Below are 15,303 nucleotides of genomic sequence, written 5' to 3' on the forward strand. Positions count from 1 at the left end.
GCCGGCGTTCACTCTCCTCTAGCCGACTGAAAGACTTAAGCGTTGCTTTCCTCTGGGTCTCCTCTGTCTGTTCTGCCACCACTCAGGATTCTGAGAGTTCTAAAGCAGAAATCCAGCCCTGCCCGGTCCTGTTGGAACACTTCAGCGAGCCCATGCCATTCTGTATTTGTTTATTTGTATTTATTTTTCATTTTTTCATGCCATTCTTGACTCTGCTTACAAGATGCTTCAAGAAGGTGGAGCCTTCAGGCCCCATCTCTTGCCAGGGCTGCTCCAGCACGTCCTGCACTAACATGAAGTTCAGTGTCCGGCTTTCTGCCGGCCTCATCTGCTGGACGGTACTGTCCCTGGCATGCACTTCCCACCCATCCCCAATCCCATCTTCTTTGCCTCCTTCCACCTAGTCCTCCGTCCAGGCCAGCCCATTCCTGTCTCTGGGCGGCTCTGTCTGACCGGCAGGCGGGGGCCTAGGCCGGGCCTGGCCTGGGGCTGGGCTAGGTCTTGTCCCCGCGCCCCTTGGTGCAATGCTCACTTAAACAGGCATGCGTGAGCTCTGTCTTTGATGCCTGTCTCCCACACACGCCACACACGCCCACACCGGCACCGCACCCCGAGCCCCGCGCCCCGCGCCCGGGCGGGCCCTGGGTCTCCTAGCTTGGGACAAGGAACTTGTGACCCCCCCCGGGTTGGTCCAGGAAGCTGCGCGCGGAGCACTGAAAACTACAACTCCCAGCACGCACCGAGGCGGGGGAGTCCCGAGTCCGCGGTGGTTGCCTGGCGACCGGGCGTGTCCCGGAAGTCTGGCTGGGCGCTGGGCGGGACTTCCGGGGCGGTGGTTGCATCAGATTCTTGGAAGCTGGTACCGCGTCCGCTGGTTTGGAATTTCTAAGATGTCAGGTTCCTCTGGGGAGCAGGGTGAGTGCTCGCCGCAGGGCAGGTGGGACGACCCCGGGCCTGGGTGTTCGGCGGCTCCCCGGGGCGGGCATAAAATGACCCCGGGCCTGGGGGGCGGTTGGTCTCCGCGCCGGGCGAGCGATGACCCTGGTCCTGGGGGTTCGGCGGGTTCCCGGGGCGGCCTGGCGGGCGTTGACCCACCCCGGGACCCCCGGCCTGGGCCTGCGCTGCCCACGCCTCGCCGGGACGCCACTCGGCTCCGGGCGGTGCCGCGGCCACCCCCTCCTCAGCCTCCTTGGGCTCTGCCGGGGTCCTCTGCCGCCCCGCCACGGGGCGCTACCCCGCGTTTCCCTTAGCTGGTTCCTGGGCGGGACCTCGCCCCCTCCTGACCCCAGCTGTACTCTGGGACAGGCGGTGCCCCGGGTTGTTTCAGTTGGCGTCCAGCCTGGCAGCAAGCCGGGGGTGGGCGGAAGAAGCCGGGGTACGCAGACACACACATGAAAGGCTTCGGGTTTTACGAAGGCTTTCATCTGGCGCTCTACAGACAGTGGCCATTGGGCTCTGCTTGGTCAGAGCGTTATTACCGCACTTTACTGCCTGCCGCCTGGGAGGTTCCGGGAGCAGCTCTGCCCACCTGGGGCTCTGATGTCACCAGCGCGTGGACCAGCGGGTCCGCAGGCAGGCCTGGGAAGAGCAGTGGATCTTTTCCCACAGTCCCGCAAGCAGGCAAGACCAGAGATTGTCACCGGGATTCCTAAGTCTGGAGCAAACTTTGCATTGCAGAAATTGAGGAGGGTTTTTCTGCTCTTGGCTGGTGAACATGACCTTCGAGTGTGTCGGCCTGCCCATACTTCAGGCTGTGTGTGTCCTCTCTGCTCCTGAGTGTTCTGGGCTTCCAAGTGGGGAGCTCTGACCACCTGGGGAACCCTGTGATGTGGGAGGCACCCTCATGACGGGCTGCCGTCCCACACCAGCACCCACATCCAGGCTCGCTGTACCTCACCCGACAGGTGTGCCAGGATTCCAGCACTATCCCCACCTGCCTTAGGGCCAGGTGGCCCTGAGAAGTCCACCCAGACTCCAGTAAAACAGCAGCATGTTCACAGCCCTGACTCCAGAGCCGGTGTGGTCGGCCTGGGCTCCCAGCTCTGCCCCTTTCTCACGGCACAGAGGGATCGAGCATGCCACCTCAGAGGATGTGGACCCTTAGGGGGTCATCCCTCAGAAAGGATTTAGAGCAGCACCTGGCACAGGACAGATGCTGTGTGTCTGGGTTGAGACCTGGAGCTTGTTTCTCTGTTCTTTTTTTTTTTTTTTAATGCAAATATGGTTTTGCTTCATTTGTGAACAAAAATGACATGTTGGTTGTTTCTTTTGATTTTTTTAGAAGGTCAGGTTTTTAGAGCCTTCGTAAGAGTTGGCCTGTTTTTGGAGATTGATCTATAGATTGGAATTAAGCCCGCAGGATGTCTGGACAGCTGATACATTTTTTTTTTTTTTTTTTAGTCCTGTACCTTAGGGCAGTACTTCCCAGCCAGTGCTTGGGCCCAGGGCACAGCGTGCCTGCTCGTCCTTTACTGCTCGCCCCCCCCCCCCACCGGTCCCTAGGCTTCCTCCAAGGTTGAGAACCTGTGATAATCCCCTGAGGAACCAGGAAATGAAAGCAAATAGGAAAGGCTGTGTGTGTGGATACTAGAGTTGTGGACATGCTTGGTTTCCAGTTTCTGAAAATTTTTTATTCCGAAGGTTGGATTAGTCAAAAGTGACTATCTCCCCAGGCTTTTTTTTTTTTTTTTTAAGATTTTATTTATTTATTTGAGAGATAGTGAGCAAGAGAGAGAGAGTGAGTGCACATGAGCCAGGAAAGGGGCAGAAAAGCAGACTCTCTGCTGAGCAGGGAGCCCAACATGGAGCTCCATTCCAGGACTCCAATCCCAGGACTTGGGATCATGACCTGAGCTGAGGCAGACGCTCAACCCAACCGACTGAGCCACCCAGGTGCCCTCCCCAGGCTTTGCAAGGAGGTCCTCATTTAGAATATTCTTCCCATTTCAGCTCTTTCTTAAGTAGATTCAGAACGGCTGGTTCCCTGTGATGACACCGGGTTTGCAGCTTCCCCTTTGCTGCTCAAAGGCGAGCGTCCCATTGCAGGTTCCGCTTGCTTTAGAAAGACAGGTCTCATCCCTGAGGATGCCTAGGTGTATGGAGCGCCTCTCAGAGGCCTTGCCCTGCAGGGTCCAGGCAGTCTTTGGTGGCTTTGTGTCAGACTTGCCGTTTAACTCTCCGTGCCGTGTAAGTCAGAGGGTCTTTGTCACCATCGTATAGCTGGCGCTTTTCTCAGCGTGTCTCTTCCAGGCAGTGGTCTGAATACATCTGTGTGGCCTTTCATCCTGAGAATAACCCTTGTGCTTGGTACTGCTCTTATCTGCTTGTCTAGGCGAGAATCCTGCTGCTCTGAGAAGTTGTGTGATTTGTGCAGGGTCACACAGCTCGCCAGAGGCCGCGCCTGGCTTCCAGCCCTGCCAGTTTGACCGCAGCGGAGCTCTTAGCCACCATCGTGCACTGCCTTTGCTGATAATCTGAATGATTCCGTGCAGAAGAACAGCTAGGGCCCCCAGTCCAGAGTGTGTGTGAGGGCACACAAGATAAAGCCAATACGTGTTGCTGTGTGTCCCAAAGAAAACTGAAGCATACGTACTTACAGAATACAAATATTTGCTTATCTATGAACTCATGTTTCCATGTTTCCGAGTATTTACTTTTATTTGAGAGTCGTAAGAGATGGTGCCCTTGGGGTAGAGATTAAGCCATTTCAGTGTCGCGGTGACGCTGGTGCCGTCCAGCTGCCCTCTCATTAGCGGCAGACTGCGATTCTCATGAGAGGTCTGTGAAAGACATGAAAGAATGAAAATCCAGGGGAGAGCATCCTATCTTCTGTTTCAGTGGAGAAGTGTCACTGAGCAGTTCCCAAAGATTTACTTAGATAGTTCCTGTTTCCTCGCGGAATATACATTGAGCACCTGCTTTACTCGGCGGTGCTGGGTGCCGGAGGTCTGACCACACACGAGGGCGATCGCCCAGCTGCTCCTGGGCTGGCCGTCCAGCAGGGAGGCGGGTTACAGCAGTGAAGGGCCAGACCATAGGACGGGTCAGTGTCGGGGTGGGCTGGAACAGAGGGCCTCCCGCCTCGGTCCTGTCCCAGAGCATGCACTGCTTGGTGGGCCGAGAACTGTGAGGTTGTTGAGTCCGGGCTCTGGGACTACACGCTGACAGAACCTCGGCGGCTCCTTCTCTGCTGCGCATCCCACTGGCAGGATGGGAGTGTGGGGAGCCACAGAGGCGGCTCCACCGGGCCAGACCTGCAAGTAGCAGCAGTGGGCACTGGTCTGCTGGCCAGGCCCAGAGCCCAGAGATGGAGGACTGGGGCCAGGGAGCTCCCAGCACTCTGCTCCTGAGGAAGGGAGGGGTCGGCCATATCCCAACAGGGGTGGAGGCTGAGCCCTGAGGAAGAAAGAGGAGTGGGTGTTCCTGGCAGAGAGCACTGCTTTCCCGCAAGTTCCTGAGGCCAGGGGGCAGAGGAGGGCTGGAGATAGGTCGCAGGGCTGGGTCTGCAAGGGCCTTGAGCACGTCTTGGTGTTTAGGTCTTTGGGTTTTGGAAAGGTCACCTGCCCCTCCCCCACACGCAGGTGGAGCAGGACGACAGTGGCAGCAGTGGCAGCGATGGCATGAGAGGCGGGCAGGCTCGGGCACCAGGGCTGCTGCTGGGGGTGGGTGATGCGGGGGTAAGAGACAAGCACCCAAGCTTTAGCTCCGTAGGGGACGATGGACATGCCACTCCCTGGGACCTGTGCCTAGGTCTGGGGGGCAAGGCACGATGCCTAGGGACACCCATGGATGAGTGGTACCCGCCTTGAGAGGCTGGTGCTCAGGAGAGGTGGGCAGAGGAGGCATCAGGAGCCCTTGGCCTGTGGGAGGACACCCTGGGCTCTGGGCGAGGGTGGCATTCCCCCAGGTGGTGGAGAGCGGGGGGGCACACGCCTCTCTGCTCTCTGATATTCTATGTGGAGAAGGGATACATTCGGGAAGCCCTGTCCAGTCCCCTTTCTGAGAGCCACTTGGGTAGCTGATCATCCCTTTCAGGAAACGGTATGGGCGGGGCCAGGAGGAGGGGCTGCAGGAGGGCCACGAGGGGAGCCAGAGGAGTATTTGCAGGAGGGGCGCGGTTTGTAGGGCTGGGTGCGTGGAGCCCTGCAGGGTAAGGCCCAGAGTGGTCTTTAGCCATGTATGCAGTGCCTGGGAATGGGTGAGGGGTGCTGACCCCCCTGAGCCCAGGCTGGTCTTCGAAACACAGACAGACCTGGCCTGGGAGCTTATGAGGAAGGCAAGCCTGCTGTGAGGGGTCTGCCCTCAGAGCAGGCTGCCTGGGGCTCTTAGCACAGGGCCCCCCGGGAGCTGGTGTAGGTACCCACTGCGGGCCCACCTCACCCCCCCAGGTTCTGATTCTGTGGGACTCCAGTGGGCCCGGCAGGTGCACTGGGCCTGGAGCAGAGGAGGAAGACAGTGGCAGGTTGAAATGCTGGCAACAAGGGACCAAGGAGAAGGAGAGGTGATGCGCTCAGTTCCGGCAGGACCGCGGTTCATTTCATGTGGGTTTTGGTTCGATAGCTGTGCTGAGAGATTGCCTGGTTTTTTGTTTGTGTGATCTTGGGAAATGTTTTATAAGGGCTTCGGCTGTTTAAATTGGAGAAACCGGATACCAGTCAGTCTCATAGTGACGTCCCATGATCAGTAGGTGTCCCTCCCTCGGTGCGTGTCTGAGTGGCACTGCCATGTGCCCTGCTGGCAGGCATCCCCTCCACACGGACGCGGAGCGGGCGTCCGGCGTGTGCAGCAGTGCCTGCCACCGCCTCAGCGAGGGCCACCGCCACACGTGAGGCTCCTCACCACCGGCCCGTCGTATCTCACACCGGGGCTGATAGCCAGACCGCAGTCTGGCCAAAACCCATGACCACTTCACAGCTGACCTCGTTTCTGTTGGTTTCCTCAAGACACGCTTCAGGGCAGCCTGCGGTGAGCTCAGTGACTGTCTGTGTCCCGCAGCCTGGAAGCCTCTCATCTCGCCGTGCTCCCTGGGCACCGCACCTGCCCATCCCGAGGAGATCCTTCTTGTGATGGCCTAGGCTGCTCCGGACGGTAGATTTTCAATGTGTGTGTGGTCTCTGGATGAACTCTCTCGGGCCATTTTAATAATAACACAGGGGCAAGTGTAATAAGTGGCAAGCCGACTGGGGGCTGGCTGTGTGCCAGGCGGTAGTTTAAATGTTTGCAAGTATAATTTCACTGAGACGCAGCAGCTTTTATGAGGTGTGTGTTGTTCTGAGCCTGTTTTATGGAGGTGGAGAGGAGACCCGGAGCCCCAGCACTGAGCCCCAGAGCCGAGGCCCCGGCGCAGAACCCCGGCATAGAGTCCCAGGACCGGACCCCAGCACTGAGCCCGAGCGCCAAGGCCCTGGTGCCGGAACCTGGCGCAGAGCCCCGGTGCCGGGCCCCCGGCACAGAACCCCAGCACAGAGCCCCAGGACCGGACCCCAGCACCGGGCCCCAGCGCTGCCACGGCACGGTGCCTCACGCAGCCACTGCCCTGCAGCAGGGGTTCTCTAAGTCCCTCACCAGTGCTTTAAAGCCAGCGTGGTGGGTAGGACGTTTGACCTGTTGTTCTTGTTTTAAAAATAGCATATGCTTATTGGAAGACACGTGGAAAAAAAAGAGGGACATAATACCAATCAGCAGCAAGCCCGCTCCTCAGGGCTGGCCGCTGTCGGCGTGCAGCACGGCCCGGGCGGTCTGCTTTGTTCACCAGAACACATTCTGAGCGAGAGGAGTGTGTCCCTGTCTGCTTGCTCTGGGTGTGAGGGGTGGGCGCAGGTAGCTGCATCGGACACGGGAGAGGGGTGCGGAGGGTCAGCGCGGGAAGGACGGCGGACCTCAGGAGACCGGCCCGGCCCCGGCTCTGCCCGCATCACTGGCACGTTCTCCCCTTGATCTTCCTGGACTTAATTTTCTTCACTGTGAGAGGAGTGTGCCAGCAGCCACCTGACCGGCCACTGAGCTGTCGGGGGCGCGTTGCCAGGTGAAGTAGAAGGCCCCTGGGAGGAAGGCGCTGTGCAGAAAATGTTCAAGAAGCCTGATACGTACTTAGAGTTAGGCTCCCGGAGCTCTCAGGCAGGCACGGCCTCCCTTCCCCCTGGATTTCACCTCCAGCCCGACTCCCCCCTGGGGCTGTGAGGCTGGGTCACAAGGGCAGGCCCCTCTATAGGAGAGCGGGAGGCGCAGACGCCCCTGGAACTTTCTTCCTGGTCTCAGACAGAATCTGAGCAACAGGGACGTGGGGCCTAGGGACGTGGGGCCACTCCCCAAGAGCCCTCGGGCTGGGTCCTCAGAGCTACCTGCTGGTGGTGGGGCAGGGGGAGGTTCCGGGTCTCTCTTTGCCTCCTTTGACAATTCCAAGAGTGGATGTGGAAAGTGGCTTGTTCTCCTTGTAGGTCCAGAGTGAACGAAAGCAGCGCCCCCTGTGGGTGCGCACCTCTGGGCCGCAGGGCTCTGGCTGGGCAAGCCTTTGTTCACAGCTGCTTTAGATTCAGCTCGGCGGAAGTCTGGTTGCTGCCGTGTGCTGGCGTGGACGGGTGCGTTGCGTCCTGGGAGGGTGCCTCTGAGGCCCTGACACCGTGGGTGACCCCCAGCCCCTCACAGACAGGGCTCCCATTCTGCTTGCTCACCCATTCACGCAGCGAATGTGGTGAGTGTCTAGAATGTTCCAAGCTTAGTTTTAGATGCTGAAGGTATATGCTGAGTGAATAAAGTGGGGTGTGGGGCAGACCTAAAGAAGTGGCGTGAGGACAAAGAGAAAGCAGGAAGGGGGTCCAGGCTCTGGTTGGAACAGCATCCAGGGAGACCTGATGGAAAGATGACACCCAACAGAGCCCTGAGTAAGGGCGGGAGCCCGGCCGTGTCTGGAGGAACATTCCAGGCAGGCAGGGGACGGTGGGATGAGCGACCCCGAGAAGAACAGGCTGTGCTCTTGTGGAGTGAGCAGGGGCTGAAGTTGGAGGGGGGTCCCTGTGAGGTGGGGGCGGTCTGGAGGATGAGGAGGGGTGATGTGTCTTTCAGCAGGCCACTCTGGCCTCTGCGTTGGGCCAGCCGGGCTGCCTGTGGGGGAGCCTGCATCCTAGAGATGATGGGCCAGGCCCCTGTGTGGCAGCCGTGGTGACTAGGGCTGCATTCTGGACGTGTGTGCAGGTGGGGTTCCTGGCCTATCCAGCAGCTTGGCTGTGCGTATTCCTGAGGGTTGTTCGTGAGGGGCAGGACCCCAGTCGAGACAGAATGGTGTGGCTGCGGGAGTGGGTGGCCAATCAGATGGGGTCAGGTGAGCCAGAGCCCTCCTGGGGGTGTGCGGGAGAAGCAAGCACGTGGGCTTTGGGGAAAGCCTGTGTTTTAAGCACAGCATTCATTTGAGGGCTCAAGGAGGACTTTTCCCCTGGGTGCCCTCCCTTTCCTATGCATGAAGAGCTTGGGGGTTCAGGACATCCCCGAGAAGCAGGCCATGTTGCATACCAGCCACTTGGAAGATGCTGCGGGCTTTCATCCTTCTGCCGGTTCATTCCACCTCATCCTCGCTGACGGCACTGTGTCCGGGAAGTCTGCGGTGGGCCCAGCCTGCGGTGGAAGCAAGTGCAGAAAGGCCTTTGTGTACGCAGGCTCCCCACACACGTGCTCTGCTGTCTGCTCTCAGGACTTGGATGGGTGCTTGGGTGATTTTCCTGCCCCTGTGCCAGGCAGCCACACAGGAACGGGGACGATGAGGGCAAGAGAAGGTGGAGTGTGGCCGTGTAGGGCCACGTCCCCTCCCTGTCTGGAGCTGTCCTTGCTGCGGGTCAGGCACGGTGACCCAGTGACCTTGTGGTGTTGGGCAGCTAGCTCAGAAGGGCAGGTGCGCCTGGCAAAGAGGGGGGGTGGGCTCGTACTTTCCCACTCTACGTGGGTCCCGGGCCAAGAGCGTGTCTGTGGAATTGAATGAGCATTGGTCCTTTTTCCATGGTTTGCTCAGAAAATTAAGGGAAAAAAACGAACGAGGATAACCAAGGCTTAGGTGCAGCTCAGTCAGACTCACGGGCTGGGGTACCAGGCTCCTTCCCGAAACCAAAGGGTCTTTGGCTTAGTGCCCCAGCCTGGCGCCTGCCTCCCTGTTTCGGGGTGGGTCTACATCTGTGCCCCTCCTGCTCAGGTTGGGGCAGCTTCTGGCCCTGAGCCCCCCAAACCAGAGACAGACACAACTGCACATTAGTTAGTGTGGTAAGAACAGGTTTTACCCCGTGACTGATACCGGGGACGTGAAGTGGGGGGCAGGTGATGGCTCCCAGGAGAGAAGGGGGTGGGAGGGTGAGCAGAGCTCACTACCGCGGAGGAGGTAGAAAATCACCAAGGGCTGGTGAGTGTCAAGGCCGTTCCAGCCAGCTGTGCCTGCTGGCTGGTAGGGTTCTGTCCTCCCACAGAGGCGGGAGAGGGGGCCCATCCTTCCTGATGATTCCATGTCAGGCGTGGCCTGCCGGTCGCTGAGAGTCCCCTCTGGGTTGGAGGAGGTGTGTACTCACAAATGCTAGTCCTCTCAGTGATTGCTCGAAGGAGGGCGGGCAGGGCCTGCCGGCAGGTGTTCTGAGCGGCCATGATCCTCCCAGAAACACGGCCTTCAGCTGCTGGACACCATGCCAGTGCAGGGGTTCGGCCGAGTGTTCTGCGTCCTCACCCACCCTCGGCTCCCGCAGGGACCGGGAGGTGTGCTGCTGCAGAGAAGGGGCTGTGGGCCTGGGGGGTTGCTTTCCTCCCCTCCCTTGCTAGCTGAGGTAGAGTTCACAGAAGGTGAAGTTCGCTGTTGCAGTCGTTCAGAGTGCACGCCCTCCTTGCGCCCTCCCGGTGCTGTGTAGCCAGCACCATCGTCCCGTTCCAGAACGGTCCCGTGACTCGAAACCCTGCTCATCACTCCCCGGGGCCCCGCACCAGCCCCGGCGGCCACCGGTCTGCTTCTGACGTGCTGTACCCAGCGAAGCCCTGCGTGCGTCTGGACTCGGCCTGAAGCCGCCGGGCCCCTGACTGATGCTGTGTGCCTCTGTCTTTGCAGCTCCCGCCTACAGCTCCATCCTGAGCATTAGTGACGAGGCGGCCAGGGTGCAGGCCCTGAACGAGCACCTCAGCACGCGTAGCTATGTCCGGGGGTACTCACTGTCCCAGGCAGACGTGGACGTGTTCAGGCAGCTCTCGGCCCCTCCCGCTGACACGCGCCTCTTCCACGTGGCTCGGTGGTTCAGGCACATAGAAGCGATCCTGGGTGGCCCCTGCGGCAGAGGCGAGCCCTGTGGGCGCCAAGCAAGTGAGTAGCAGTGAGTTCCCCAGCTGGTAGCACCTCTCCCGTGGGCAGCCACCCCCAAGGTCAGGGCCCCGAAGGTGTGTGGTGCTGGTTGGCAGCAGGGGCCCAGTGGAGCCCGCAGGGCTGCTCCCGGCACCGCATGCAAGCAAGTGGTCTGGCAGGGCGACCAGTGCTCCCTGGGTGGAGGTTAGGACAGACTGCCAAGGAGTCAGCCCTCACGGATCAGGCCTGCCTGGGGCCGCTGTAGCAGAGCTGCCCAGGGCCGTGGTGCAGAGCCATGGCGAGAGCATGCGCCGGGGGGGGTCTGGCGGGGTCCTGGGCACAGACTCCAGCCTGGTGTTCTCAGCTAATTGCTGGCCTGGCTGCAATTTGATTGGCTGCTTCTTTATTCTTTCCATGCATTGTGGTGTGTGTGTCCGCCAGATTTAGAATGGTGACATCCTAAAGCAATGTTAATTGACATTGAAGTATCTGAAAATCAGAACAAAGTCATTTCTCAGCTTTGAGCTTTAGCTCCAGCCTGGGGGTGCTGGCGTGTCTGTGACAGTGTGACACCGGTTATTTGAGGGGTCCTTCTGGAAGGTCTTAGGGGCTCAGGCCCTGTGTGGTTTCTCTCCTGTGATGAGCCCCTGGGTACCTCATTCCATAATCTCCTGAAGCCCTCGAGCAGCTCAGCTTGGGCACTCACGTGGCTTCGTGGGAGGGGTAGGCTGCATGCTGTCTCTGCTGTCCTCGCCGGGCTGGGCAGCCTCCTGGGGGCTTTTCCAGACTCCTTCAGGTGAGGCGGTGGGAGCATCGCCCAGCGCCTGCACTGCTGTTATGGGCTGGGCTGGGTCCCGTGCTGTAACAGGCGGAGGTGGGGGCGTTGGTTCTCCCCGAGTGGGGTGTGATTTGGTTTTCTGGATAATCCTTTCCCAGCGCATGGTGGGAGCTTCGTGCGTGCATTGTCTCCTCCATGGGCATCTAGTACGGTGACCCTGCTGATGTCCGTGGTATCAGGTGCCACGTTGTCCCCCTGGGTCCCAGCTCCCAAGACACAGCCTCCAGGGGTGGAGGTAAGGGGGCATCTGGGGCTCCCAGCCTTGGCAGCGGCCTGGCTCCTGCTCCGTCCAGGACCTTGTTGGGAGAACGAGCAGGTGCCTTTTAGCCGTGCAGAGGAAGGCCACTCGAGGCAGTGTGCTGCCTTGTGCATTGATGAGGCTAGGCTGGCTTGGAGGCAGGGGAGAGATGCACCCTGGGGGGCACCCATAGCGTTTCCTGACTCCTTCCATCTCTAAGTCCCCTTGTGTTCCCGGGCCAAGGCAGTGGGTGGCCTCCGAGCAGGGCTGGTCGCAGAACCGTCTCCCGCATTCCTGGGAGGACAGGAGCCGAGCACCTGCAGTGCCCCCTTGATGCTGCTGGAATTGAGTGCTGCTCCGTCTCAGGGCTCTGACGTCCTATCCTGGGCGCGAGCGCCACCTCTCCCAGTCCCCCAGTCCCCGGCACCCTGTCCCTACTCCCTCCAAGTCCATCCTACCAGCGCCTGTGACAGCTTGTCACTGCTCCCTCCCTGTGGCTGTGGGCCTCAAACCCCGAGGCATGCTCTCAGGCACAGAAAGTGGGGCGTGGGCGGCCCCTGTTCCTCCTGCCTCCTCCCAGTCCCATCAGTCTTCCCCCACGGCCCGGGCACAGAGGGACCACTCCGCCAGGGCCTTGCCTGCTGTGTCTGTGTTTGGAGTGCTGCCCCTCCTGCCAGGGGCTCTCTTTGCCACTGCGGCTCCCAGCCCCCAGGTAGGAAGCTCAGGGTCCTTGGCTATAGGAGCGGCACAGTGTGGCACCGGTCTCTGCCCATGGTCCACACCCCTGTGTCCTGGGGGAATGTTTCTCCTCCCTCGGTGGCGGGATGGGCATAGCGCCCATAAGTGGCATGTGCATTTCTTTTGGGTCAGGGGTTGGTATCTGCGCAGTGGCCCTGTGCCCGGGACAGGGCCTGGAGGGGGACTGGGTATGTGTTGGATGAATGGATACGTGTTCATTAGTTCAAGCAGAAACTGAAACAAAGAATTAATGCACGGGGTGGCGACTGCCGCGGCAGAGGCGCGAGTGAAGCGCGGAGAGACTCGGCTTAGCCTCGTGGAGCTGTAGAGCGTCGCAGGTGGGCTGCTGTCCTGAGTGAGCCGTGTTCATGCATGGGCACGTCGCAGTTGATAGTGTAAGGGAACGCTAGAGAAAAATGTCCTCATTAAGTCAGGGGTCCTTGGGTGATATCTGCCAGATTCCCTCGAACCTACCACCAGCTGTGTGACAGCGGTGGCCCTTTGGGGGGTGGCCAGGCTCCCCAGGCTCCACCTCCGGCTGCGTCCTACCGCTCTCTGTCTTCTTGGAGGGGCCTTCTGTGCTGTGAGCCCCGAGCCTTCCCACTGTGCAGGACGAGCGCGGCTGGTCCTCTGGCTCACATCAGTGTGTGTGGCAGCTTTGGCCGATGGCCCCGCTTAGCCCAGATGGCGTGTTGGCTCTGTTTTGGGAGTTATGGGGTCTGAGTGAGAGAGCAGACGTGTGGTGGCATGCACGGCAGACGGAGCCGCACTGAGTCCCAGACTGAGAGTTTCCTTCAGGGGCATTTGCGGCACTTAAAGTGAACCTGTAAGGCGTGCACCTGACTTCGGTGATAAGCAGCGCTGTTTCGTTGAGCGCGTGGGCTTTCCGACGCCCCCGAGTCTGTGGCCGCCTCGGTTTGCTGGCGATCACCCAGAGTCAGGAGCTCCTGTGGAGCGCGGACGGCCTCTTCCCCTGTCTGCCTGCTCCCCTCCCCACCTGCGCACGTGCTCATGCAGACACACGCGCGGCAGCTGCCTTCCTCCTCCTCTCTCCTCCACCTGTCTCTTAAGTCAGCCTCTGTATGGCTGATGCGACACCTTGGACAAATGGCCAAGCTCAGGACTGACTTCTCCGTGACTCCTAGCAGGAAGCAGTGAGTGGGGCTCTGGGCGGGGGGGTCTCAGTAGGCCATCCAGCACAAGAGAGAATCTTTGCAGTTGCAGAGGTGGGGAGTGGACAGGAGAGCTGCAAGACGCCTGCTTGGGATGATGGGACGGGTAGTGCGGAGGCTTCCATAGGCCCATCCTGTGCACTGTGAGCGAGGGCTAGGAGGGACAGGTGGGCTCTAGGCGCAGGATGCTAGATGCCCAGGGTGGAGCTGCGCCCCCCCTTGGGCTCTCAGGGCACAGGCCGCATAAGTACCGCTCTCTGTCCAGCTGGAAGCATGGGCCTGGGACACATGGAGCAGCAGGGGCAGCCCCCGAGATAGCGCTGGGGAGGGGACCGGGTCCTGGAAGGCAGCGAGGGACAGAGCCACCCCACACTGTTCCAGAGTTGGTCAAGCACCTGTGTGGAGCTAGAAGCCAGAAGTGTCCGGTCCCAGTTGAGTCGGAGTGACCCGCGCGTTGTGGGGGGTGGGGACCAGAATTGAGGGGAAGCTGGCCACTCGCTTGCCCCCATCTGATGGAGATGGGGCTGGGCTGGAGCCTGTTCTTACTGAGTTTCTGGGGCCATGGGCTGGTTGTGGCTTGGCCAGTCCTGTAGTGCTCTGGAAAGTGGCCCGTGTCCCACAAAGCCTCCACAAAGGGTAGGGCACCCGCACTTACACGCTGCATTGGAGTCTGGCAGTGCAGGGCCTGTGCCCCCTCCTGGCCCGCCAGCCATGTCCACCACGGTGCCCGTAAGCGGCCGAGAGGGCTTGGGTTTGGGGAGCAGGGGATGCAGTGGGTGTGACCACATCTCACGGGTGTTCCCAAGCCGTGCTGCGGTCCACTGCCACGCAGACTGTGAGCAGAGCAAAATAGACACACCATTGCCTTTGACATGGGTGATGCTGACGGAGACCCGCACCGCTTAGCCCCGTGTCACGATTCGTTGAGAAAACGTTGGTCGTAAAGACCAGGTGTCTGGGTGCAGCGTGACTTGCGTTCTCTCCGCCTTGGCAGGTAAAGGCCGGCGGGAGCAGCCTCAGTGGTCTCCTCCAGCTGGGTCTCCTCCATGCAAGCTCCGTCTCTACAACAGCCTCACCCGGAGTAAGGTAAGGGGGAGTGCAGCGGGGTGCAGGGGGCGCTGAGGGGGGCGAACGCGCCCTTCCGGAGCCGCGAGCTGGTGTCCGATGGCGAGCTCTGCAGCGATTGGTCCAGGCAGGAATGGAGATGTCTCCATGCTCGCCAGGCACTCTGCACGTGGCCCCTGGGGGAGGGCAGAGCTGTCCCCTGACAGCGGGGAAGCCTGCCTGTGGGCTTGTGGGCCTGGAGCGCCCCCAGCACGCATCCCTCAGAGCCAGGCCAAGTGCTGGCCTGCTTTTGGAGAGGACACATGGTGGCAGCAGTTGTCACAGCGCACGCTGAGCAGACGGGCACAGCGGGGGACCCGGTTGGCGTGGTTGGGAGCCGACCAGGTTTTGAGAAGAAGGCAGGATTGGATCCCAGTTGAATGGCGTTTGCTTGGTGTGTTCTGCTCAGCGTGGCCCGTGGCTCCAGCTGTGGACTGATTGGAATTCCATCAGTGAGCACATTGGCAGACCGGGAGATGGGGGTCTTGGGGATTCCATCCGGAGTAACTGAGTTCCTCCGCCCCTGACGCCTGTGACTTTGTCAATAGAGCGACATTGCTCTAGTTGGATTTTGAGTAAACAAGCCACGCTGTTTGTTGCTGGTCTGGGCAGCCTGTACAGCGTCTCTCACGTGCCTGGTGATTGTCTTTCTTTCATCCTTAACAAAGGACGTGTTTATACCTCAGCATGGGAAAAAGGTGACGTGGTACTGCTGTGGGCCTACCGTCTACGACGCATCTCACATGGGGCACGCCAGGTAGGAGCGCTGCCGGGCGCCCAGCGCGGGCCGGGGGTCCCACAGGGAGCATCGCGGCCTCTCAGGGATCTCCGCTCTGCCAGAGAGGTCTGAGATCTGAAAGGAAAATCCGTCCTGGGCTTTTCCTTCCTGTTTTTGAGATGAACATTTTCATTCCGTCAG

At 60.2% G+C, this 15,303-nt stretch overlaps 1 protein-coding gene across 3 annotated transcripts in view; it reads left to right on the plus strand.

The window, feature by feature from the left end:
- Positions 1-786: 786 nt before the first annotated feature.
- CARS1 (cysteinyl-tRNA synthetase 1) overlaps positions 787-15,303 on the plus strand; it is a 47,812-nt gene continuing 33,295 nt past the window's right edge. For 2 of the 3 annotated variants that reach the window (XR_006775083.2, XM_045770695.2), the window contains exons 1-4: positions 798-915; positions 10,067-10,315; positions 14,275-14,366; positions 15,053-15,141. Coding sequence is in view for 2 of the 3 variants with exons in the window: in XM_045770695.2 (XP_045626651.1) it covers positions 891-915; positions 10,067-10,315; positions 14,275-14,366; positions 15,053-15,141 (455 nt within the window). In the remaining variant the exon portion in view is untranslated. Of the gene's footprint in view, positions 916-10,066; positions 10,316-14,274; positions 14,367-15,052; positions 15,142-15,303 lie in introns of all 3 variants that reach the window. The other variant, XM_045770696.2, reaches the window with a different exon arrangement.

This window comes from Ursus americanus, chromosome 24 (genome assembly GCF_024610735.1).
Source record: "Ursus americanus isolate L20-20 chromosome 24, mUrsAme1.1.p, whole genome shotgun sequence".
NCBI classification, from domain to species: Eukaryota; Metazoa; Chordata; class Mammalia; order Carnivora; family Ursidae; genus Ursus; species Ursus americanus.